The sequence below is a fragment of the Pseudonaja textilis genome, chromosome Z (assembly GCF_049901715.1).
Source record: "Pseudonaja textilis isolate UNSWEBS1 chromosome Z, rPseTex1.2, whole genome shotgun sequence".
In the NCBI taxonomy this organism is placed as follows: Eukaryota; Metazoa; Chordata; class Lepidosauria; order Squamata; family Elapidae; genus Pseudonaja; species Pseudonaja textilis.
Genome location: NC_142008.1, coordinates 4,913,226 through 4,939,746, shown reverse-complemented (window position 1 = coordinate 4,939,746; position 26,521 = coordinate 4,913,226). Strand labels below are relative to the sequence as shown.

Sequence of the window (26,521 nt, the reverse complement as noted above, 5' to 3'; positions counted from 1 at the left end):
TTGTAGTTTTATATAAATAAATATATCTTATATCTATATTTACAGCAAACTAAATAGTGAGGAAAATCGGAGCATTATATAGTAAATCAATTCATGGCAGGAACATCATGAAATAAATCACAGGGTGCACACAGAAGAAAAAAAGTGGGATAAAAGGGAAACTCCCAACCCCACAGCAACCAATCACATTGCAGATTGCCTCACGCAGGCGCCTGCCCTCTCCTATCAATCAACCAGAACCATGTGTTCTGGCTCATGGCACAACCCCACTGTTCCAGCTACTAAATTTAAATCTCTTGCCAGAAGCACATTGGAGTATCTAGAATAACATTTGGACTCATCTAGGTGGCTGAGTTAAATGCTGCCCAGCAGCCCTTGAGTCACTAGAAAACCATGCTGGCATAAATTGTGCATATTAGGATTGCCATTACCAGGCACCAAAGGGGAGGGGGGGGATTTTTGATGCTCTTGCTCACGACGCCTTCTTCATGCCTGTGACACGGCAGCAGAGCTATTCTTGAATGCAACTTTAGTGTTCTTTCCAAAGAGCATTCTACCCAAGTTAAAAAAAAAATCAGCTTAACCGATAAGCTACAGATGCAGAGGTAAGTATGAGGGAACAATTGATAATGAGCAAGCTGAAACAACTGGCTGAGTGACTGAGGAGTTCCATTCAACCCAATTACCATGGGGCTGGCAGCACCTGGAAGTAGCCAATGGATGGACATGAAAAAATAAATTACACATGGTTGTCCTCATGCGTAATAAGAGTCACCGCAATGGTAATTAGTACAGAATTTCCTGGATTTATGACCCCACAACTGACCCCCAAATTTAGGTTGCTGAGTGAGACAGTTAGTTGAATTTTGCCCCATTTGACCACCTTTCTTGCCACAGTTGTTATATATATGAATCACTAGTAATACAGTTGTTACGTGAATCTGCCTTCCCCATTGACTTTGCTTGTCAGAAAGTCACAAAAGGGAATCACATGACTCTGGGACACAGCAACCATAAATACATGCTTAATGCCTGAATTTTGATCATGTGACCATGAGGATGTTTTTCAATGGTGAAAAACAGTCATAAATCACTCTTTTCAGTGTCGTTCTAACTTTGAACAGTCACTAAACAAACTGTTGTAAGTCAAGGATTTCCTATAGTATCAAAATTGGAATGGAGTGCAAAAAAAAGTGAGATTTTGTGTGATATAGTAATTAAAGAATTGGGCTAGGAATGAGGAGGCCCAAGTTTGAATCCATCCTCAGCAACAGAAATTCACTTTGTGACTTTGGGCCAGTCACTCACAGGTCAGTCTACTTCTGAGGGCTGCTTTTGATGGGGGAAAAATAGTACAATATCTTACTTGAACTCATCAATGAAAGTCAGAATATAAATCGAATGAATCAGTAATAAAATTATGGCACCCAACTCTCAAAGGCAGACATAGACAACTGCTGTCTGTTGTAGAACAACTATAGAAACTGCAGCTGCCTGAGATTGGTCGTGGTTGTACCAATAGTTATAAATGCTTCTTCTTGAATCCTCAGAAAGAATAAAAATAAAAACAGAAAAGCCACTTATTGCAATAGAAAACCTGAAATGCCAATCAGTGATGCAGAAGTAGCCCCACAAATTCCTATTTAATTGTTTAAATCAATCTTCTATAACTGAAAAAAAAAGCACTAAAGCCTGAAGCATCAAGTTATGATGTGGAGATCTCTCTCTCTCTCTCTCTCTCTCTCTACCCGCCACCACTCTCTCTCCTAGCAATGACTTCAGACTGCCTCTACTATGGGATGGGATAAGGGGAACATCATGAGAATTTGACAGGAAAAAATGTGTTTACTGAGGCACATTTACATCAGATTAGGGGCAAATGAGGAAGAACTGTATTATTGTCTCCTCAGTTTTACAGTGAATGAAGTTCTTTGCTGTTGTAGTAAGAATATTTTCAGAATTAGATCTTTTCAATTTTTAAATGGATTTTACATGTATACTTTTCTTTTTGTCTAGATAACATTATCTTTATTTCTCTTCTACACTTGTAGAAAATCTCAGACTCTTTTAGGGTCATTAGTACAACAGATTAAAGTTCATTTAAACTTAATTACTCTCTGGGCTTCAGTTCACTGGGCTCTGTTTTGAATCAGATCTATGATAATATGAAACCAAATGTTTGAAATATACAGTATTTTTATTAGCAAGATCGATCATTTTAAAGCTGCTATATTGCATGTACTTTCTAAAACCGCTCTCTCCCTAAACAGGCATATGTGGCAACCTAATCAGGCTTTGAAGTACTTCAACAAGTCTCGTAAGGATAGTGATTGGGGCCAAAAAGCCCTCAGCTGTATGATCCTGATATGTCTAAACCCTGACAATGAGATAGTAGGTGGAGAGACTTTTGAGAATCAAAATACTACAGATGCCAGGTAAAGGAAAAGCTCCTTAATAAAATATGAAGCTCATGCTCTTAGATATATTTTGAAAAATTGGTCTTTTTGTAGTTTTTCTTTTTTTCATTTACCTTCTGTGGAAAGGGAACTTCATGAGGACAGTGGTGACACCCAAGCAGGAAAAGCCCAAAGGGAACATCAGCCCAGCCATAAAACAAACTTGCATAGGAAAAGAGATTTAATAAAAGGTATTGAAAGAAGCCCCCTAGACAAAAGCCAAGTAATTAAGAAAGCTAGGGAAACAAGAAAAAGAAATCCCTTACAAACAACAGGTCATGCCAAATTAGCAAAACAAATAGACAAAAGACACGAAATAAATTCCATAGCAGACAGGAGATTGCCACAAAACAAATATAAGAAAACATTAGGATGAAACTGATAATCCAATCAAACCACCCTGCGGAGTTTACCCTCTGGCAGAAATGAAGACAACCCTTGACAGGATTTAAAACATTAAGAAATACAAACACAAGCACTCACACACAAAAGGAGAAAAGGTATAAAAATCAGGGGTTTATTATACAAAGCTGGCTAGCCCCAGGAACGCAGACTTCTTGCTATCTCTTGCCTTCCTGAAAAATAAACCAGCTTCCAAGCAGTTGTCTGTGTCCTTGCACCGGAGCCCTCCCAGCAGGAAAATCGAATCCTCAGAAGAAAGGCATTTTCCAGCCTTTCAACACTTCCAACTGGGCCTGGAAAACAGGATTATGCCATTGGTAGAGAAAGAAATAATAATAATTTTGTTCATATTGCAATGTTTTATTATCCCACAATTGCCTTTTATCCCCAGATACTATTTATCTCTCCCCATGTGTGTGTTCAGTTAGTCATATTCTCCAGAAGTCTTATTTGTTCCATGAAATTCACACGGTTGCATAATTACTTTGTAGTTTTTCCAATATTTTAATAATAAAATAATTGTTGTTCTATTGTGGGTAATTAGATTACAATGGGTGCAAACTTAATTATAAATAAGCAAATAAACCAGTAAGTAAGCAAGCAGAACTTGCCTTATAGCAAATGTAAGTAGTGTAGGATAGAAGTTGATAGTAAGCAAAGTTGTTTCAGATCTGACATGGACAATTTTGCTGTATCTATCAGCAACTCGTTGAATGACCTCTGCCCATATCTGGCCTTGCACAATCACCACTCAGGCTTAGGAAGATACACATTTATGTTCAGGAGGCATTAAGGAGGCAACAATAGGCACATTAATGCTGGATCGTTGCTTTGACCAGATCTGATCACTGTACACTCTTTTTCTCTCCAGTAATATCTACAGATTTATCAAATCTCTGCTGAAAGAGACAAAATCCATTTGAGATTTTATGCTCGCATAATCCTCTATACGTAAAATTCATTTGTTTTATCTATGGGCAAAATTCCATTCACCTTTTAACAGACATTCCAATGTAATGGACACCACTTAGTCAAATAAATCCAAGTTTTGTGGTTATATTACTTAGTTTAAAAGGCAATGAATCAGTAACACTTTCTTTAATGTTGTCCACTACTTGAATAGCTTAGGAAACATCAAATACTTTCTTTTCGACAGTAACTTAAAGGAAAAAAAGGAATCTGAACAGCATGGGATACGTACAGCTGAGAAGCTACTTAAGGAGTTTTATCCTCACTCACAGGAAGGCCAGAATCAAGTGGAAATGTTGCAGAGCTACTGCTTAATGGCTACAAAAGAAAAACACAATGTGGAGAAGGCTCTGAAAGTGTTTATAGAAATGGGACAAAATGAGGTAAATAAGAAATTTGAAATCCAAAATGATACATATCAGCAGAAACTCTGTAAAGGCATCGGAATGCCGATAGAAGCTAACTCGCCTTAAAAGATACTTCTTTTCAGAGTAATATCAATAGAAGTAGAAATACAGGTCAGTTTGTCAAATGATTTCTACTATCTCACACTATACTGAAATATTAATACTTTTAATCTAGAAAAAAAATCTATTCCTTAAGAGGCATTTGATGGTGGGAAATGTTCTTTGGACATGCCCAAAGTAGTTTTCCTTATTTCATTTCATATGTGCTTCTTTAAAAATTGGCATAGCTAGAGATGGAAAGTAGATATGACAGGTGTAAGTTGGAGGGGAATCTACAGTATCTATAAAATAACTTCCCTACATAGGATGAAATGAAGATTATATGACCTTATATATTAATGTGGGTTTATCAGAGCTGTTGTAAAGTGACAGTGAATAGCTTGAGAAAAAGCTTATCCCGTTTTGTTTTATCTTTCCTTTAACTTATCTTAACTTATCCCATTTGTCCTCCCCTCTTGCCCCCCGGCTTTTGATGGCAGGATGCCAGTAGGCACCAAGCTGAAGATGGCAGACTTGACATTTGTATGCATTTGTATGTGTGTATGTTTTGTATCTTAAAACCAAGATATACATACATACATACATACATACATACATACATATGTCAAAGTGAGAGAGATACAAAAAAAGCTAACCCCTGCTACTGTCTACTAGTCATCTTAATACAGGTAAAGAGATCAACCTTTTAAGAATATGAAGTCACTGTTAAAATCTAAATTTCTCCACAATTTTTAAAACAGAGAGACAATGTTCCTGCCATTCTGGCAATGGCTCAAGCCTACATGCTGCTTAAATATACAGCTAAAGCCCGGACCCAGCTCAAGCGCCTGATCAAAGTGAACTGGTCTCTGCCAGATGCTGATGAATTAGAAAAGGCTTGGCTGCTGTTGTCTGATATTTACTGCACTTCTGGGAAGTATGATCTTGCCACCGAGCAAGTGAAGCGCTGCTTACGATACAATAAGGTAAGAAGATGCGAACCTATTGGAATAGCAGAAGAAATTTTCACAGGATTGGGTTTTAAATAGGCTTCTCTTAGGCCTAACTTTATTATCAAACCACATGAATTCCTGATTCTGAAAGCTTTCTTTTCTTGATTAAACAATTTGTCTTCCCTGAGATTTCTAAATACTAAGAATGTAGTGTTTTGTTGCTATATGCTCAATTTCTGAACAATGAGAAGTTTGAAAAATATTTAGTGTAATTAATGCTGCGCTATGCCACTCAAAGTGGTTGACAAAGTTAAGTACCATATCAACACTTGCCCAGGAATTTGCTTCTTGGAAGGAGATACAAGAAGTGTATCAAGTATTTAATCAAATTAAACATCATTAACACTTCATATCATAGATTGCCAATGAGATTTATTGTAAGATAATATTATAGAATTCCCAAGACTTAACTTATTTGTTTCTTTTTTCCAATTCTATCAGAATTTGAACTGTTACAAATACTCACTTGCAATATCCAATCATCCAAGCATCATTTGCAAATGTATTTTAGAGCATTACTGTCCCTGAGGTAAATGGCTGGCCCCTTGAAACCTACAGCTCTGCTGTAATAGATCACCCACACATTTTAAAATGAACTAGCAATTTGTTCACATTATCCTTACCATCTCCACAGCAAAAATGTTTTCATGATGTTGTCCGATAGTTGCAAGTGTGAGGTTACAGAGGGTATCTTCAAGTAATAATTGCTTAATTCAATCCATCAACAGCTGAGCACAGAAAATACCAATTTGCCAAAACCTAACAGAATAACAGTTGGAAGGGACCTTAGAGGTCTTCTAGTCCAACCCTCTGCTCGAGCAGGAGACTCTATACAAGGGGTTGCCAACCTTTTGGACCTCAGGGACCACCAAACTCATAATTTTAAATCCCAGGGGCCACTAACTGGTTCTGTGGGTGTGGCCTAATTTGTGGGTGTGGCTTGGTGGTCATGTGACTGGCGGGGCATGACTTGTATGTAAATATTATAAATATGTATATAAATATTGAATGTTTTTATTAAAAAAAGAGCAACTTTTACCCCAAATCAGGCAAAGCAGGCAGGCAGATTGAGTTGCTCACAAAATCATCCAGTGATCTATCTATCTGCCATCGGTTAGCTCAGTCTCTCAAATTTGTTTGCTGTGAGTCTGCACTGAACCTTCAGTCCTCAGGAAGGCTCGGCTGTGCTTAAAAGCAGAGCTGAAGATCCAAAGACTAGCTAGAAAGCAAGAAATCCAACCATTTCCTACTTCCTAGCTAATTTAAATCTCCCGGCACAGCAGAACAGCTGATGGTTGGAAAAAAGGAAAAATAGCAACTTAGCAGCCAAGTTTGCCGGGTAAGGAGTGAGTGGGCAGGGAGGGTTCCCAGGGGCCATGTGGGCTGAGCAGCCTTGTGTTCCTGTGCAGCCTGGATTAATTGCTTTGGATGGGGGTGCTCTGGGGGTGAGATTTCTCTGCAACCCACCAAAAAATGTTCATGGCCCACCAGTGGGCGGCGGCCCACTGGTTGGCAACCACTGCTCTATACCATACCAGACAAATGGTTGTCCAGCCCTTCTTAAAAGCATCCAGTGATAGAGCACCCACAACTTCTAATTAATTGTTCTCATTGTCAGGAAATTTCTCCTCGGTTCTAGGTTGGATCTCTCCTTGATTAATTTCCATCCTTTGCTTCTTGTTCTGTCTTCAGGTGTTTTGGAGAATAGATTGACACACACACCCCTTCCTTGTGGCAGCTCCTTAGATATTGGGACACTGCTATCATGTCTGTTCTAGCCTCCATCGCTCTAATCATCTTCGTTGCTTTCCAGAGTCTCAACATCTTTTTTATAATATGGGGACCAAAACTGGGTGCGGTATTCTAACTTTCCTGACTGTTTTAAATTTTCCAGTGATCATGGAACTTCCAGTGGTATATAAATTAACAGCATTCCATCTTTCCATTAAATAAAAGAGTAAACAAATGTCTAGACTCCCCACATGCACAATCCATATATTTTTGCATGCATTTTTTTTTGTTTGGAAAACATTCTTTTGAAAGGATAATGGGAACTTTATCAGGTTAACTGATTTTTGAAAGTATTAGCTAAAACATTCTCTAATTAGGCTAAGAGAAGTCCCCAAAACCATTATCTAGCTTTGGTATGAGATTATCAGTGAAGATGGGTGTTTCCTTAATAAATCTTAACTTGCGCACCTGCTGAAAATTTTTCATGCTAGCAAAAGCACTCTCAGAGACTTTTTATTCCATGAGAAAGTGAAACCCAAGCTGAGGGGTAGAAGACATGATGAGCTATCTCTCCAGAGATAAAATAATGACCTTAAATATTGGGCAAATTTGTGTAAATGTGAATTGCATCCCATTAAACCAGAGGTCTCCAAACTTGGCCAATGTAAGACTTGTGGACTTCAACTCTTAGAATTCCTCAGCCAGCTACAAGTCTTAAAGTGGCCAAGTTTGAGGACCCTTGCCTTAAGCAATAGGGTGAATTTGTATCATAGAATCATAGGGCTGGAAGGGGTTTGGAGGTCTTCTAGTCTTAAACCATTGTGGATAAATTTGCTATCCAATCTTTTGTTGAAAACCTACAGCAATGAAGCACCCACAATTCAAGGGGGCAAGCTGTTTTCTACGCGTGGCTTTACAGAGCAATAAAAATTATTGTATTTCATGCCCCTAATTTACCAACAGAAATCTTAAAACTCAAGAATTAGCTGAATGGAATCTTTGGGGGGCTGGAACAACTTGACCCTCCCTCAAATTCATAACAACCCAAATTCAGTTTGAAGAAACACCAAGAGATTTACAGGCAAGGATACAGCTATTTGTTAACATATTCATTAAGCTCAAAAGGTGGTGGTTGTTTAATAAAAACTGCATGTAAAAAAATTGTTGGTTGCTGTCCTTTAATAGTGGGTAGTTGTGTATTGTAATTATTAGATCTCCGTGGAAATCCTGGAAGCGGTATTGTCATTTACAGATCAGAATTTCCAAAAGCATCTATTTTACACATTCAATCTTATTCTTTAGTCATGTGCAAAAGCCTATGAATGCTTGGGATTTATTGCTGAAAAGGAGAATGCATATAAAGATGCTGCCATGAACTATGAACTAGCTTGGAAATATAGTAACCAAGCAAATCCTGCAGTTGGTAAGTATTATCTTTTCAATTGAATTTGCTTGGATTCAGTAGTGCAATGTTTAGCACTTTTTCAATATTTTTTTCTGGCATAGAATCTAGCTTTACTGTATGTACTAGTCGTCCATATATGCCAGGCCTACCAAGAAGGACTTACTGTTAGAAACAGATAGTATTACAAGAATAAAAATTGTTAGAAAAGTATTAAAAGTGTTTAATTAAACAGTAAATTTTGTTAAATGGGTTTGAACGATGGCAAACATTAAAAAGCTAATATCAAATTCTATAACTGTATAAATGTAACGTATCATAAATAAATAAATACATGTCCTACGTATCATTTTATGTATATTCAATTTAAAATAATGACATTCACAGATATAAAAAAGTACAACAGTATGCATTATTGTGCTCATTACACTCATTGTACTGAGATAACATTTTTGCAGAATGCCAACCCATCGTTTTTCTCTTCCTGTAGGATTTAAACTGGCATTCAACTACCTAAAAGATAAGAAATATGTAGAAACCATAGATGTATGCCATGATGTAAGTTTCTCCAAAGCATAATTTAGTTACTAACAGTAACTGTAGTAACCTTGTCAGCCCTGTATTGTCCCACTTAAGCTGGCTATTTCCAAACCTCACGGAATTCACGGAATTGTAAATGTGATCCAGAAAGTAAAACTTCTGTTTTTAATGCTATCATGCTTTTCTGCATCTCTTCTTGTCCTGTTCTTAACCAAAATATATGGAGAAAAAGACTAAACATATACATTTCAATTTAGATGCCTCCTGAGAGCGGCCATAATCCAGGGATTCAAACATTGCAGCCTACCTGAATCAAATGTCCCTTTCAGAATAGATTTTGATGGGGGCTGTTTTTTTTTAAAGACATTTTTGGGATTCTGACCAGATTATGTAGCACTCAAGACAGAAGGAGCAGCTGTACCCATTGAATTATAGTGGGCATTGCAGAGCTTTTCCCCGTGGCTCAGATAAAATGCTCTCTGCTTGCCTCTGAGTCAGCCAAAAATGACGGGTATGAAACATGCTGTCCCCACTGCCGAACCTCTATAGCCTCTGAACGGCCTTTCCGCTGGATTGCAATGTGCACAGGGCCAGGCCATGCCAGGCAATAGCCCTGGATAGGCCCTCTGGCTTTGCTTCCCTCCCTCTTGGCAGGAAACCGGTTGTCAGTAAGGGAACTGCTGTCTTTGTCAGTGGCTTCAACAGATTGCAAGTTATGGGATTAGTCATTTGGTCTGTCAACACCCGGTATCTCCAAACTCACTGAATAGCTGATCCTGCGGAGTGGGAAGGCTGCTTTGCCTGTCGCCCAGCCCAATGATCAGCAGTTCTTCAAGCTAGCCTTGAAAGGCGTGTACTACTGTTTTTGAAATAATACGAAACCTAGACTCAAAAAAAGGCCCCCAACCGTTCTTCTGCAGCCTCTTCTGCTTTCCTAGGCAGCCCCCTTCTTTTGCCGCGGAAGGAAGTAACCCCCCCTTTTTGTGTGCACCCTCCCCATCTGCAGTGGAGAGCCAAATCTCCTTGACCCCCCCTTCAAGCAGCTGCTTGGCAAGTAGGAGGGCTGGCAATACGGCAGTAGCTGGCAGCTAAAAGGGGGAAAAGAGATTTAGAAGACAAAAAGCTTGCTCCATTCATGGAATTTTACAGATAATCCAGTGGATTTCCAGTGTTTTCCATTACTTTTGTAGTTGTTATTCGTTCATATCATAGAAAAATTATTTCGGTTTTGTGTAGGCGGGGGGAACAGCCACAAATCGTCTTTCATACTAAATGCTTATCTGGCAGTATTTATAGTTCTAGTATATAATTTGGTATCATATTAATTGTAAATGCTTATTGTTGCTTTCTACTATTAAAAATTAATTAATTTTTCCTTGTTAAAGGTTTTGAAAGGATATCCAGATTATCCAAAAATTAAAGAGGAAATTTTGGAAAAAGCTCAAATGGCATTTAAACCTTAAAATGCACAGTTTTTCATACTTCATCAACATGGACACTCAACAATAAAGTTGCATTATTTGCGTTATTTAAATTACCTTGATTGTCAAATCAGCAGAATAGCACATCTGTTGCAGTTCAGTTTCTGATTTTTGGTTTTGTGTGTGTGTGTGTGTGTTTCTTTCTCTCACTCCACCTGGACCTCACTACAGATTCTGAATATAGATTTAACATCAATTAAGACCGGGTTGCCACTTCCTTCTGTATCCACAAGGTGGTGGTGTCCCTTCACTGCACAAAAAAAGTGATATGTTAAAATCAAAACAAATATTAATATAACCTTCACTTGAAATAGTGCTTCATGTGATTCATTTGTGATGCACTCGAGAAAACTTAGAACTGGATTAATAATGATTCATTATAGCACCCCTTCCAAATTTCATTCCGGATTCCCTGCTTGAAATGATGTGTCAACTCTTCATAGTCAAACACGTTGTTGCTATTCAAAATATTTACTTCTGAAGGAAATCTTTGGGACGTTTCAAACTGGTCCTTTTTTAAAAATAGAAACAGTACAGATTGGTGAGGCTCAATGAAACGTCCCTGCTGCCTTTTCTTCAGACTGAGAATCTTCACCGCCAGTCACCGTCTTTATTAGAGGCAGGAATGATGGGAGAGATAATCCATTCGCTCACTGAAAGCGTGAAAGGTGGGCTGAAGCCCTCCAGCTTCCCTCCATTGTACAGATAGTCCTCAACTTACAACAGTTCGTATAGTGACCAATCAAAGTTACAACAGCACTGGAAAAAAAATGACAATGTTCACACTTGTGACCATAGCAGCATCCCCATGGTCACGTGATCAAGATTCAGATGCTTGGCCACTGACTCATATTTATTATGACAGTTGCAGTGTCCTGGGGTGATTGGATCACCTTTTGAGACCTTCTGATAAGGCCTTTGAAGGTCTTCTGGTCCGACCCCCTGCTCAAGCAGGAGACCCTCTACCATTTCAGACAGGTGGCCGTCCAGCCAATCTTCTTCAGAAGTTCCCGTGATGAAGCACCCGCAGCTTCTGGAGGCGAGTCATTCCACGGCTTAATTGTTCTCCTCTCTAAACTTCTCATTTCTAGGTTGCTTGTCTTTGTGGTTTCTTTTCCACCCATTGCTTCTTGCCTTGCCTTCTGGTGCTTTGGAGACTAGGCTGAGACCACCACCCCTTTCCCCCTTGTGACAGACCCTGAAAGAAGAGGAGTGTGTGAAGGGATTTCTTTGGAAAGGGTTTTCCTAGGAAGCCTGTTGCAGAAGGTTGGGCGTGGCTACAGTTCAGCTGGGAGTTGGCCAGCACCATTACCAGGGCAACGCTCAAGCAAATAGGACCTGTTCCTATGGAAACTTAAAGCAAAGAAAGACATATTGGATGCAAGAAGGAGTTAAGGCTTTGAGGCGTGCCTAATACAGCTCCTGTATTACTTTACTACCTGCTTGACACAAAAGAAGTTCTAAATAATTAGCAGCTGTTTTCCCCTAGTGCAGTATCTCCAGGCCAGCTAAACAGAGTTGCCTTATTTTGGAACACAATTCATTAATTATTTTGTAATTGAATATTGGTATAGTACAAGGTAGTCCTTATTTTACAACCATTCATTTAACAAGCATTCAGTTAAAAAAAGGTGGTTTTAAGCAGTCCTCATACTTACAACTATGGCAGCATCCACACAATCATTTAATCAAAATTTGGATGCTTGGCAACAGTTGTGTATTTATGACAATTGCAGCATCCTGAGGTCACGTGATCACCATTTGCAATCTTCTCAGCTAGCTTCCAACAAGCAAAGTCAGTAGGGGAAGCCAGATTTGCTTAATCACCACATTTCACTTAGCCATAGTGATTCATTTAACAACCATATAAAAAAAGTCACAGAATTGAGCATGACTCAACTGCCTTGTTTAGCATTGTAAAAACTAGTCCCAATTGTGGTCATAATTTCAGGACTTATTTGCACTAATGCTCTTCTATTCTAGTTTTGAGACTATAAAACCACATGACCAGACACAATTTTATAACTTTTTTTTGCGGCAGTCATAGATAGAATTCTTTTATTGGCCATGTGTGATTGGACACATGGAATTTGTCTTGGTGTAAATACTCTTAGTATACATGAAAGAAAATATACATTCGTCAAGAGTCAGGAATCATCAGGTACAACGCTTAATGATAGTCATTGGGTACAATAAGCAGTCAAATCCTACTAGGAAACAGTCCATATAAATCATAAGGATACGATTGAGCAAATGAAGCAGTCATAAAGCACATATCCTATGGTTGTTAAGCAAACACTCTGGTCATTAAGCAAAGCCATTATTTGCTATGGACCCATATTTCCAGGAAACTGGAAGTACCTGTAAATGCTGACATGGAAACTGACTTCCAGAAAAAGCATCATAAATCACAGTCACATGACTTCAGGGTGCTGAAACAGCATAAATGCCAAGTGCCCAAAGTGCAGTCATGTGACCACAGGGGAACAGACGTAAGAATTTCACATCCAGGTTGTAAGTTCCACTTCTGGGCTCATAAATTGAGGACTACCTATACATGAATGAAGATAAATATACATGCCCAGGATAATGTTTCAGGATCCAATCTGGGTCAATCACTGGGACCAGAGGTTTTTGAACTTGTGCTGGAGCCCATCCTCAGGGAACTTCTCTCTAGCAGAGTGTGTGCTTTAGGCTATTGTATTGTGTGTTATTTATTTTGCATCAGTTTTGCAGTTGCTAAGATTAAGGAGGGGCAGATACAAAAACAGCCAGGGAAGGGATTGAAGCATTGGAAATAGGCCCCTGGTCAGTCATCAGGGGTACTGACCACCAGCTTACTAGGTACTTAGAAGGCGATGGCTTGACAGCACAAGGCAACAAGAGCCAGCAGTTTAATAACTGGCCATCAACACCCCAATCAACAACTAAAAAGCCACACAAAACCAGCCACCATATGAATAACATAACAGCCCAAATCACACACACTGCTAGAGAGAAGTTAGTTCTCTCCAGCACAAATCTAAAATATCAGAAGACTAAACATCTGGTCCCAGCGACCAGCCCAGATTGGATCCTGCAATTACCTGTACAGACTGATAAGTGAGGGAGGTCCCTTTCTGAGCTACTGTACTCATTATGCAGTTGTGAGCTATCCCTCTCTTATCTGATTATTCCCTACACCTGTGATGGTGAATCCATGGCACATGTGCCGGAAGTGGCATGCAGAGCCATCTCTCCAGGCAGATCAGCTGTTGCCCATTGCTCTTCGCAACTGCAGGAACACTGGAAACTGGAAGAACAGCTCCCAGGCATGCATGTGTGCACTGGAAACCGGAAACTCAGCTTCCTGGCACACACATGCGTGCACCGGGGAGCTGCTCTTCCAGTTTCCAGCGCTCCTGCGCATGCCCACCAGGGAGTTTCCGGTGGTCCCCCTCCCTGCATGTGCACTGCCAACACTGCCCTATACAATAATCTCTTCCCACCTCTATTTCTCAAGAGACCTCCTCCTGATCCGTTGGTTACCAATTCATGATTTGTAGTCTGGTATAGGAGATGACCAGCTGAATCTGAAGGAGGGGGTCAAACGCATCATCAGTCTTGAGTGCCTTTGCAGCCAGAACAAACTAAGTCCACAAGAAATCTTGAATTCCATTGACTCTTATCTACCGCCAATTTGCTTTCACCATTAGTAGTTCAGATTCTTGTGGAGAGCCTGCAATAAACCTTTATATTCATTTGAACTGTTTTCCTGATTTCTTGTGCCTGGCACCTGGGCTTAATTTAAACAAAGCTAAGGAAGCAACCCTAAGGCCATTTTATTGCCCTCTAAGATACTGTGAACAATCTTAAGGAGCTGCAGACAATTCAACCAACACATCAGAAGGCAAACTTAGGAGCCAAAAATATATTGACAGACGTGAACAATGGGCCTTATACAACAAAATGAATTATAATGTGGACAAAAGCAAAATTTTACAGTTAGGGAAAAATCAAAGGTATAAGTACTACTGAGAAAGGAACCTTGGAGTCCTAGTGGATGATCACTTGAATATGAGCCAGCAGTGTGCAGCAGCAGTTAAAAACACTAATACAATCCTGGCTATTAAACAGAATCAAGATCACGTAAAGTATTAGTACCACTTTATAAATCCCTCGTAAGACCACATCTGGAATACTGCAACCAATTCTGGTCACCATACTACAAAAAGGATGTTGAGAGTTTGGAAAAAGTTCAGAGAAGAGCAACTAAGAGCTTCAAAGGTTTGGAGACTAAAACATAAGAAGAATGCCTGCAGGATTTGAGCTTGGCTAGTCTAGAGAAAAGAAGAACTGGGGGAGGGGAATATCTTAGCAATATTCCAGTATTTGAGGGTTGGTCAAATTATCAAGGCAAGAAGCAATGGATGGAAACTATTCAAGGAAAGAAGCAACCTGGAATTTAGGAGCAACTGGTTAACCGTGAGGACAATTAACCAGTGGAACAACTTGCCTCCAGAAATTGTGTGTGTTCCGTCACTGGAGGTTTTTAAGAAGAGACTGGACAGCCACTTGTCAGAAATATTATAGGTTCTCATGCTTGAGCAGGGGGCTGGACTAGAAGACCTCCAGGGTCTCTTCCAGCTCTATTCTATTCCATTGAACAACGCTGAAAACTCAGATTTAATTCCTTGGAAAGCAAAATAAAGAGAGGGCAGATTGATATTAAAGCAATAAAATAAAAGTAAAATATAAGAAGTAAATTAAAGCGAAATAAAATAAAATATAAACTGAAATGTATAATAAAATAAAACATCAAAATAGCTCAGCACCAAAAAATCTTACCCATAATTGCTTTGGATAGTGAGATGGGCAGCAGATACATTTAATTAATAAATAAAGGCTGAAGACAGTTCATTTCAGATCCAATCAGGCAGAGCTGGCAAACCTGCCTGTTTCGCTTCTTGAAATGACTTTGGCCACAGTGACCAATTGACCACCTCTCTCCCAGGGGGCAGAATCAGTTGGGACCGTCCTTCCTTCGCCTTTTGCAGGCTGCCAAGTCTGGTTCTTCTTGGCATTTAAAACGACATGTGGGCCTCCACCTCCCTCCACCGACCGACCATATTCAGTTTGCCTCTGGAAAAATCAAAGACCGGAATTTAATTTCAGGAGAAGGGGGGGGGTATCTCCCCCCACCTCCCGCTTTCAGGCTGGGAATAAACTTGAGGAACTCTGCATTTGGCGGGCCACCTACAGGGGTTTCTATGTGTCATCAATCTCACAAGAGCTGAATGCTGCCGTTCTGTGAATTGTCTGAAGGCGCCAGGAAGTTTTAGACTTTTTTTTTTAAAAAAAAAAAGAAGAAGAAGAAGAAAAAGAAAGCTTTGCTGACAAGAGTGCAGGTTGTTCCCAGGCTTGGCCACCCAGAATATTTTCAGCCGCTGGGTTGCTTTCAAGAAGCCTCATCCTTCTTGTCAGAATACCAAGGAAGCAGGAATTGTGCCTGCAACTCTGAACACTTCACTCTTTGCCCAAAGCAAATCCATAATAAAACCATCAAATAACACAGTTGGGTCCTTTGAGAGCTGAAAAATGATCTTCCAGGCTGAGACGACTGTTGTTGCCCAAGGTGAATGTTCTTTTCCCAGATAATTTTAGCATCTATTTTTATGTCCAATGCTTCTCCTAAGGCTTGCATTTATTTAGAAGTGATGGCTAATAATTGTTGGCAGGGGTCTTAAGGGGGGGCCTTGTACCTCATTAGCCTCCAAATTGATAGGCCTTTGGGCACAAATGTTGAGAGAACCACATCTGCACTGCAAAAACCTCAATTTTTCTCTATCTTTTTGCTGCCGTCTCACAATCTTCTGGAATTGTGCAATGGAGATATAACAGCCCAAACCACAACAAGAGAAGGTCTGCCAGCTCGCTAGGCTTCGCATCTTCACCGTGCCACTTCTGCCTGCTTAATTGGATCCTTTTGCAAATTGCGAACAGCTGCTGCGGTGCATCCTCAGTTTTGTTGTACTTGTACAATGACAATAAAGTTCTTCTAATTTTTCTAATCTTTATTTGCAGGCTACACGGAAATCTAAGCATTATTTCAGTATTTCCCAATCTTGGCAACAAAGATAGGTGGGTTTCTCAGAATTCCCCAGCCAGCCACATATTTTAAATCCACATATCTTAAAGTTGGCAAGGCTGAGAAACACTGCATTATATAGTCCCTCCAAGTGCCTAACTAATTGAACTGTGAGAGTGCAGGATTATTTGCTAAACACAATATCATCCTTTTTACTGCTGATCTTCTCTTCTCAAGCGATCAAAGTCTTCACTTGTAGCTTTTGACATCCTTTCTGCAGCGAATACAGGTAGTCCTCAACTCTCGACCAGAATTGAGCCCAAAATTTTATGTGGCTGTGAGGAGTTTGTGAAGTGAGTTTTGCCCCATTTTACAATTTTTCTTGCCACCGTTGTTAAGTGAATCACTGCAATTGTTAAATTAGTTACACTGTCGTTAAATGAATCTTAATGTGAGAAGGTCACAAAAAGGGATTGCATGATCCCAGGACACTGCAGTTGTCTTAAATATGAAACAGTTCCCAAGCGTCTGAATGTTGATCAGTATGAAAAATGGTCACAAGTCACTTTTTTTCAATGTCATCGTAACTTTGAACGGTGACTAAGTAAACTGTTGTAAGTCAAGGACTAACTGTAGCCAAGTCTGACTCTTTTTTAAAGTTTTAAGCTGAAGTTTTAAGGTTAAACTTCAAAAAGAGCCAGACTTTATTAGCTGGAGATTGGTGCTGCAAAATTCACACTTGTGGAATGTTGGGCAATACTGTGAACAGCATTTCAGAAGGAATGTTGTCAAAAAGCCACAAGTGAAGACACCAATATCTTAGAGCAGAGAAGACCAGCAATTAAAGGGCCAATGTTGTGTTCAGCTAATAATCCTGCACTCTCACAGTTCGCTTGGCTAGGCATTTAGGCACTGGACAATGAATAGATTTAGGTTGCATTGGGTCTGTAGTCACCAGCTCATTTTGGATATTTGTTCTTAGAGAACAAATACGTTTTGCTAGTCCTGGTTTACTCTTCTTTCTCTGAGATGTTTTGGCCAAACTAAAGTCCCACTTATGGACTGAGTCAGGAAAATTTAGCCAAACATTCTGATGAACCTTATAGTGAGTTGAGAACACTTTTTCTAAATACATATTTTTATTTTAATATTTTATTTAGCAGCCAAGCAAAGCTGGAAAGAGGGCTTGAAATAATTAACTTCTCCAGAGAGAGGCTGGACGTGTTGCTCTGCTTTGACTTACTTTGGAGGAAACTACTTTTGTCAATTAAATAGACCTATCAGTTTAACTCGCAGGTTTCCCTTTATATCTTTCGCCTGCTCAATTAAAAAGCAGGAAACCAGGCTGCCAATGTTTACCATTTTACAACAGCTTTTTGGCAGCGTGTTCTGGAGGGTTCTGAGGCCCGTGGAAAAAAATAATGGAAGTTTTAGACTATCCTGACTCACACTGAACACTTCTGAGCCAGATGCTTTATTCTCGACATAAAGCGGTTCATTTAGTCACTGTTTGCAATTACAAATGGCTCTGAAAAAAAAGTGATTTATGACTTTTTTTCACATTTACGACTGTTGCAGCATCTCCACTGTTCCGTATTAGCAGGCTTGAAACCCTGCATTCCCATTGGTCTGCTTGAACTGCTACCTGATTGGTTAGCCTGGACGGTTGTGATTGGCTCGCTAAGAGTCTTCCGCGATTGGTTAAATCCAAGCGTGGGAGACTCAAAGCAGCACCATTGGCCTCCTAGCCTCGGCAAAGCTCTATAAAAGAGCTGGCGGTGCTGCTATTTCCCCAGTCTGATTTAACCTACTAATAAAGAGCTGCTGTTACCGACCTGAGTCTCTCGTCTCTGAACGCCGTCCTCCTGAATATAACATCCATGATCATGTGATCAAAGTTCAGAGGCTTGGCAACTGACTCATATGTATGACGGTTGCAGTATCTCGAAGTCCCATGATCCCCTTTTGTGACCTCCTGACAAGCAATGTCAACCAAGAAGCCAGATTCACTTAACAGCTGTGTTACTAATTTCACAACTGCAGTGGTTCACTTAATGACTGTGGCAAGAACTGTGGTTGTAAAATGGGACAAAATTCACTTAATGAATGTCTCATTTAGCGACATAAATTTTGGGCTCAATTATGGTGATAAGTTGAGAAACTAAGAAACCAAGCTCAACTGTGAGAGGGAACTTGGAGTCTTAGTGGACAACCAGCTAAATATGAGCCAGCAGTGTGCAGCAGCAGCCAAAAAAGTTAATGCAATCCTAAATTGTATTAACAGAGGGATACAGTCAAGATCAAGGGAAGTACTAATACCACTCTGTAAAGCCTTAGTAAGATCACACCTAGAGTACTGCATCCAGTTTTGGTCACCACACTGTAAAAAAAGATGTTGAGACTCTAGAAAGAGTGCAGAGACGAGCAACCAGGATGATTAGGGGACTGGAGACTAAAACATATGAAGAACGGTTACAGGAACTGGGCCTGGCTAGTCTAGGGAAGAGAAGGACTAGGGGAGACAAGATAGCAGCCTTCCAATATTTGAGGGGCTCCCACAGAGAGGAAGTCAAGCTATTCTCCAAAGCCCCTGTAGGCCAGAAAAGGAATAATGGATGGAAATTGAACAAGGAGAGATTTAAACTGGAAATGAGAAACTTTCTGACAGTGAGAACAATCAACCCATGGAACAGAAGTTGCCTTCGGAAGTGGTGCGAGCTTCACCATTGGAGGCTTTCAAGAAGAGATTGGATTCCCATCTGTCAGAAGTGGTGTAGGGTCTGCTGTTTGGGCAGGGGGTTGGACTAGATGACCTACAAGGTCCCTTCCAAGTCTGATATCTGTTATCATTTTCATGTGCCTGAAAATGAGTTTCTATGTCCTCAACTTATGACCATGTTTCCAGATCTCCTGAAACCTATCTCCCAAATCCCCATGGATCTAGGGCCGCAAGCTAAGAAATTTGCTTTAAGGACTGCTTTAACTGAACAGCAATGAAATGCTCTGCGCCTTTTAAAAACTCTCTCACGAGAGCCTTAAAGCAGACCCCCACCACCACCAACTTCTGGTCCATGGCATGCCAGAAATCAGTCCGCATAAACAAGCGAAGCCCCATTCGGAGGATGCAGGCACCACACAAAACCACATCCCTACCTCCAGGACCATGGAAAAATCTTTATCCACAGAACTGGTCCCTGGTGCCCAAAAGTTTAGGGGCCACAGCCTTAGAGAAGAGATTCAAAAGTATCATTTAGCAATGAAGATTGGATGAAGTACTGAAGCGTTGTTGGCTATAATCAGAGGTGGGATTCTAACGGCTAAGACCAGTTCTATAGAACCGGTTGTTACGATTCTGTGCGGTTCGGAGAACTGGCAAGTCATGTATGACGGTTGCAGTATCCCCTCCCCTCCCCACCCAGTCAGTCCTTATCACGCATGCCCAATATCGCTGACTGCATTCTCCCCCACCCAGTCACTCCTTAAAGGTATTTCTTTTTTTCCTCCTGACGATCAGCTGTTTCAACCATCAGCTGTCCTTGGATCCCCCTCGCTATCTTATTGCTTCGCCCAGGCGGCTTCCCTGAGGCCCAGGAGGAAAAAAGGGGCACGCACGTGTGTATGTGTTTTCTGCCTCCTGGGCCTTTGGGAAACCTCCTGGGAATAAAAATGCACCCCCCTCCCCCGGAGGCTTCCCTGAGACCCAGGAAGCAAAAAAGCCAAATCACAGTGTGTGTTGTGGGGGGGGGGGGTTGCTGCAAAAAAGAAACCATACCCACCCAGTCCCACGGCCACTCCCACCTAGGCATGCTCTCAGAACTGGCAGGAAAAATATTTGCATCCCACCCCTGGATACAATCTAAGGTTAGTCTAAGGGTCCGTATTACTGGAAGCTGGCCTCAATGGGCATCTCTCCCACAGACAGTACTTTTTCATCTCATCTGGGTAGACTTTAAAAAAAAGACTACAGGTAAGTCCTTGACTTACAACAGTTTGTTTAGAGATCAAAGTTAGAACAGCACTGGAAAAAAAATATGACGATTTTTCAGATAAAAACGTTACTGCACCCCCATGGGGTCACGTGATCAAAATGCAGGCCCTTAGCAACTAACTCACATTTATGAAGTTCGCTGTGTCCCGGGGTCATGTGATCCCGCTCTGTGACCTCCTGACAACTAAAATTAATGGGGAAGTCAGATTCACTTAACAGATAACAGATAATAGATAATCAGAGATGGAAGGGACCTTGTAGGTCATCTAGTCCAACCCCTCGCCCAAGCGGGAGACCCTACACCATTTCTGACAAATGGCAGTCCAATCTCTTCTTGAAAGCCTCAAGTGATGAAGGTCCCACAACTTCCGAGGGCAACTTCTGTTCCATTGGTTGATTGTTCTCACTGTCAGAAGGTTTCTCTTTATTTCCAGGTTGAATCTCTCCTTGTTCAGTTTCCATCCATTATTCCTCGTCTGGCCTTTGGGTGCCTTGGAGAATAGCTTGACCCCTTCCTCTCTGTGGCAGCCCCTCAAATATTGGAAGAGTGCTCTCCTGTCTCCTCTGATCCTTCTCTTCAAGTAGACTAGCCATGCCAACTTAACAACTTTGGCAAGAAAGGTCATAAAATAGGGGAAAACTCACTTAACTGTCCTGCTCTTGGGCTCAGCTGTGGTCATAAGTTGAGGATTACCTGTACATGGAAGGGGAAAAGGAAAGCTGGCAGTTTTTGATGGCTGGGGAACATAAAGGAAACTCACAAAGGCCTGGGTCTAGCAAGGATGCTTCAGAGTTTACAGATCCACCTTGGAGCCTGCTGTAGGACGAGTGTCCAAAACTGCCCTTCATCTCTGGCTCTGGGTATAAAATTTGGGCAGTGAAATAACTCTCAGTGGTAAAATATGCCTGGGTATGTAGATGTGTGTGTCCCATCTATTTTTGGCTAAAAAGTCACCTATATAACAGAATAACAGCTTGAAATCTTCTAGTCCAACCCCCTGTCCTATACCATTCCGGACAAGTGGCTGTCCAGTCTCTTCTTAAAATCCTCCAATATCAGAGCACCCACAAATTCCAGAGGCAAGTTGTTCCACTAGTTACAGTAATTGCTTTCACTGTCACGAAGTTTCTCCTGAATTCCAGGTTGCTTCTCTCCTTGATCAGTTTCCATCCATTGCTTCTTGTCCTGCCCTCAGCTGCTTTGGAGAATAGCTTGACCCCCTCTTCATGGCAGCCCCTCAAATACTATCATGTCACTCACTAGTCCTTCTTGTCATTAAATTAGGCATACCCCAGTTCCTGCAACCATTTTTTTTAATGTGTTTTAGCCTCCAGCCCGCTAATCACCCTTGTTGCTCTTCTCTGCACTCTTTCTAGCGTCCTAACCTCTTTTTAATACCACGGTGAGCAAAACTGGATGCAGTCAGTCTGTAGTTAGTCCTGAGCTGAACTGCTGGCAAGGAAGCTGTTACCAAAAAGGTGATTTCCTGGACATGTGCAGGTTTTTTGGCAGCAAAACAGAAGTGGTTGGCTTCTGCCTCCTTCTGTAATTTATTTATTTACTTTCTACCCCAGCTTCCTGCCAGGTCGGATACTGCTTAGTTTTAGAGTTGGCAAAGTCTTTCTCCTCTCTGTGTCTCCCTCCCCACCCGCTTAGACCACTAAAGCAATAAGTATTTCATATTAATGAAACGAAGGCACTGCTAAAAGTGGAGGCAAAATTCAATCATCAGAGTTGAAAATGCCACCGTGTTTCCCACCCAAGGGGATTTCCCAGGAAATGGCATTTATGAGATTTAGTGACTTGCCTCTCAAAGCGTCAGAAAACACTTAATTTAGTGGCTGTGCTCATAGTACCTCAAATCACCAGCTCACCTAGCATACAAACCTAGTAGAATAGAATTCTTTTATTAGCCAAGTGTGGTTGGACACACAAGGAATTTGTCCTGGTGCAAATGCTCTCAGTGTACATGAAAGAAAAGATACATCCGTCAAGAGTCAAGAATCATCAGATACAACACTTAATGATAGTCATAGTGTATAAATAAGCAATCAAATCATACTAGGAAATAGTCGATATAAATCGTAAGGATACAAGCGACAAATTTGCAGTCATAAAGTCCTAAGTGGGAGGAGATGGGTGAAAGGAAGGATGGGAGGATTAATAGTGATAGTAATGCAGACTTTGTAAATAGTTGGACAGCGTTGAGGGAATTATTTGTTTTTAGCAGAGTGATGGCATTCGGGGGAAAAACTGCCCTTGTGTGTAATTTGACAGGTGCTCCATCAATGAAGGTTTTTAAGAAAAGACTGGACAGCCACTTGTCTGAAATGGTACAGGGTCTCCTGCTTGAGCAGGGGGTTGGACTAGAAGACCTCCGAGGTCCCTTCCAACTCTCGTATTCTGTTCATACTTCGGTCTATGATGTGAATGTATCCACAGCTTGCTTCATGTCATAGCATTTAAAATCCCCTCTTATCCCTCCCTCCTTCCCTTTTTTTCTTTTCTTTCTTTCTGTGTTAGAGAGGGGAAATTCCTTCCCCAAAGTGGTAAATTAGAAAAGAAAGGAATAGCAACCGCTACATTCAAAGCTGGCAGGGGAGGCACGATTATTGGTCAGCACACTTTTGATATTCCCCCGCCCCCCACGGACACACCTTTTCAATCTACCACTGAGAAGAATCATGACACACAAAAAGTTTATTTCCATTCTTTTTTTTAATTGAAAAGATAATAAAAAAAATTTCTTCATATTGCTTCAACAAAATGAGAGACAGCAACTTGCTGGGATAATGCTTTTGTTTGCTTGTTTGGTTTTATACAACAAATGAAAAGGAAAAATAAAATCTGTACCTTTAAGCAACATGAATCCAAAAGTATACACAGAAAAAATAATTCCAAAAAACAAAGGCAGAGCATTTAAACCAAATTATTTCCATCAATAGATTGGCTAATTACATATGTCAATAAATACCCAGATTTAACTTAGGTTTTTCTTTTTTTAAAGAACAAGGGGTCTGAACCAAAAACCTTTCACATAATATGCAGAAAGAGGAAATATTCATTTATTTACAAATCAGTGCATACTGAGATGAGGATTGGTGCGAAAATGAAGTGAATAAATTAAAGCAGGTGGGTGGAAGAAACATAAAGGCTAAACAAGACTTCTGTGTCTGTTATCCCACCAACATTCACTGGAAAATGAAGCTGTTTTCTAGAAAAATATGCTGAGAAAATAGGAATGTTCTAAGAATGATTGCTTTAGTGCCAAAAAAGTATATATATAAACAGTACCCAGAGGGGGGAAAAACTTATACAGTAAAATAATTAATTAATATAAATTGGTATTTTTTTTAAAAAAAAAATCCCATCAATTAAATAAAAATAGGGAAAACTATAATATTCACAAAATACTTTTTTTTAAAAAAAAGAAAAGCTGCCCACAGCAGGATTATGCCACATTATTTCTGTAGACATTTTACTCTGCCACCATTTGTTAACTGTTTCTTTGCATAGACCAGATGGGGGACAGCTGTCTTCACAAAACCTTCCTTCCCGGGAAGAAATTTGGGGCCCTTTGTAAATTATTGAAGGTCAAAGGGCAAGGTCAATCAACTCAGACAATGAAAAGACCAAAATGTGTTTTTTTTTCCCCCCTGCACACCACCAATTTCCCAGACCATAAATAAATGCACCCTCCTGGGCAACTCCTAACCCATAAAGCCAAGTCACCCATTAGACTCCCGGTGACCAGAAGGTGTGAAGTCATATCAAATTATCTCTTGTTCCCTTTTCCTGAATCGCAATCTTCTCACTTTACAGGATGGTAGTCTAGGGAAGAAAGCAATGCACAGATGTGCAAAACTTTAGCCCTGGTATGCACCCTAGCCAAACCTGGAAAGAAGTCAGTGCAGAGGATCTGTAGGATATGATCCCCCAAAGTCAAGATGGTGGCCAAGACAAGAGATGGAAGCTCCCCCTGGTTCTTTTGTGGGCCCAAAATTTCACAGTGGTACCCCAACAGTGCAATTGAAGCTCTCTCTGGGTTTTATGGATGCCACCTTAAACTTCCGCGGCCATATCCGTATCTCTTAAAGTTTTCAAGTTTAAAAAAACCTTGATCTAGATGGTTTTCCTCAGCATTTCGGCAACAAGGAATGCAATACTTCTCTCTCATTCTAAATCATGTAAATTGGCTCATTATAAAAAACTATCTTGCTCTCCTGGCTTGGCCAAAGCAAAACAAAAACAAAAACAAACAAAAACCCAGTGTTTTCTCCACTTCCAACCAACTCTGAACATTAAACTTTGAACTATAGTGGGCATGATTGCTGACGAGGATTGTTTTTTATGTTTTTTTTAGAAGATTAAAACTATCATCCATCATCAAGTTGCAAGGGAACTCCTGAGCACTCAAAATACTGGTCTGTGGCTATCACAATCTGTCACCCCAACAAGAAAACTACAGCTTTTCTGGGAATTGGATGGATCTACCTTGTCCTTTCCCGCAAGAGATATCCAATATTTCTAAAATAATAGCATAGTTTCTCTTCTATATTCTCCTCCCAAGGCTGTAAAATGTTCTCTGATACTTCCTCACCACACCTCTCCAATCTAGGTGGGCATCCATAACGACAAATAAAGTTGTTTTCTATCACATGGCCAAATCCTTAGATAATTAAATAAATAAAAACAATAATTTATAACACAATGTAAACTCTCTTTTTTTTTTTGTTAAATAGTTCATAGGTTTTGTTCCTCTCTTAATAGTTTAGTTTGATAATTTGTCATATTTAACTACCAGTTTTATCAAGTACAAAACTGTAGAAATCAAGGGTTTTTTTTTTTCTCCTTAAATAGTAGCAAGGCACTGCTCTTCATAATACAATGTGTGAACTCTGCAGATGAAAGGCTGCTGATAGCAGTCACTTTCATCTGTATTGCAGCATTTAGAACAGAGCTTATCAGCTCCAACAACTTTAAATTGTGTAATTTCAGTTTCCAAAATTCTGCAGCCAGCCATGCTGGCTAAGAAATTCTGAAACTTTAAATCCCCAAAGGTTGAGGAACACCCATTTAGAAGGCCCCCTCATTCACACCTTTCAAGGCTCAAATGCTTTGCTAAGCAATGGCTATGATCCCAAAACAATTGCACAGCAGTTATATCCATCATAAATATTCCAAAATTCTTCCAAACTTCAGTAAAAGTGGCTCCCTTTACTGCATGCACCCTACTTTGTCCAACTACCTGAAGCAGGTAGCAAATAATATAAGTTTCCAAATTTAGATCCAAAATTTATAGATTGCATCTGCATTACAAAGCAAAACATCTTTGGAATGAATTCAATACGCTCCGGAAAACAAGGTTAGGATCTGCCAGAAGAAAGGTGGAAGGAAGGGAAAGAGACAAAAAGTTTGGTGACAATCTGTTAAACCTTCTCAGACCTTTCCCCACTCACCTTCCCATGCCAGATTCTTAATTTTTTTTCCCTTAAGGAACCCAAGATTGTGGAATAGGATTTCAAATCCCTAGTGTAGATATGTGAGGAAGGGAAAAGAGGGAGGGAGGGAGGGAGGGAGGGAGGGAGGGAGGAAGGGAGGAAGGAAGGAAGGAAGGAAGGAAGGAAGGAAGGAAGGAATTCTTCCTCCCTAACTCTTTCCCTCTCTCCTTCATTCTTGTAAGGAGGGAGGAAGAGAGGGAAGGAAGGAGGGAAGGAAGGGGTGGAAGATTCCTTCCTTTCCTCTCTCCCTCCCTCTTTAATTCTTGTAAGGAGGGAGGAAGAGAGAGAAGGGAGGAGGGAGGGAGGGTGGGAAAGAAGGAAGGAGTTATGGAGGGAATTATGGAAGGAGAGAGGGAAACGGGAATTTGGGAGGGTGGGAGGAGAAGGGGCGTTGGTTCTTACCTGATACGCTTCTTTTCGTAGAGCTGTAGAGAGTGTCCAGGTTGGGAGGAGCTCCAGTCTCGGCTCTCACAGGCTGAGCTTGAGATTGAGGAACGCCTCTCACCATCACGTGGTCCTCCGGG

At 40.5% G+C, this 26,521-nt stretch overlaps 1 protein-coding gene across 1 annotated transcript in view; it reads left to right on the top strand.

Moving 5' to 3' along the window:
- The window catches only part of TTC21A (tetratricopeptide repeat domain 21A), a 61,068-nt gene extending 50,381 nt beyond the window's left edge, over positions 1 to 10,687 (top strand). The window contains exons 24-29 of the mRNA XM_026718477.2: positions 2,271 to 2,435; positions 4,015 to 4,210; positions 5,035 to 5,259; positions 8,320 to 8,440; positions 8,910 to 8,977; positions 10,345 to 10,687. Coding sequence (XP_026574262.1) covers positions 2,271 to 2,435; positions 4,015 to 4,210; positions 5,035 to 5,259; positions 8,320 to 8,440; positions 8,910 to 8,977; positions 10,345 to 10,422 — 853 coding nt within the window. The 3' untranslated portion in view covers positions 10,423 to 10,687. The remainder of the gene's footprint in view (positions 1 to 2,270; positions 2,436 to 4,014; positions 4,211 to 5,034; positions 5,260 to 8,319; positions 8,441 to 8,909; positions 8,978 to 10,344) is intronic.
- Positions 10,688 to 26,521: the final 15,834 nt, after the last annotated feature.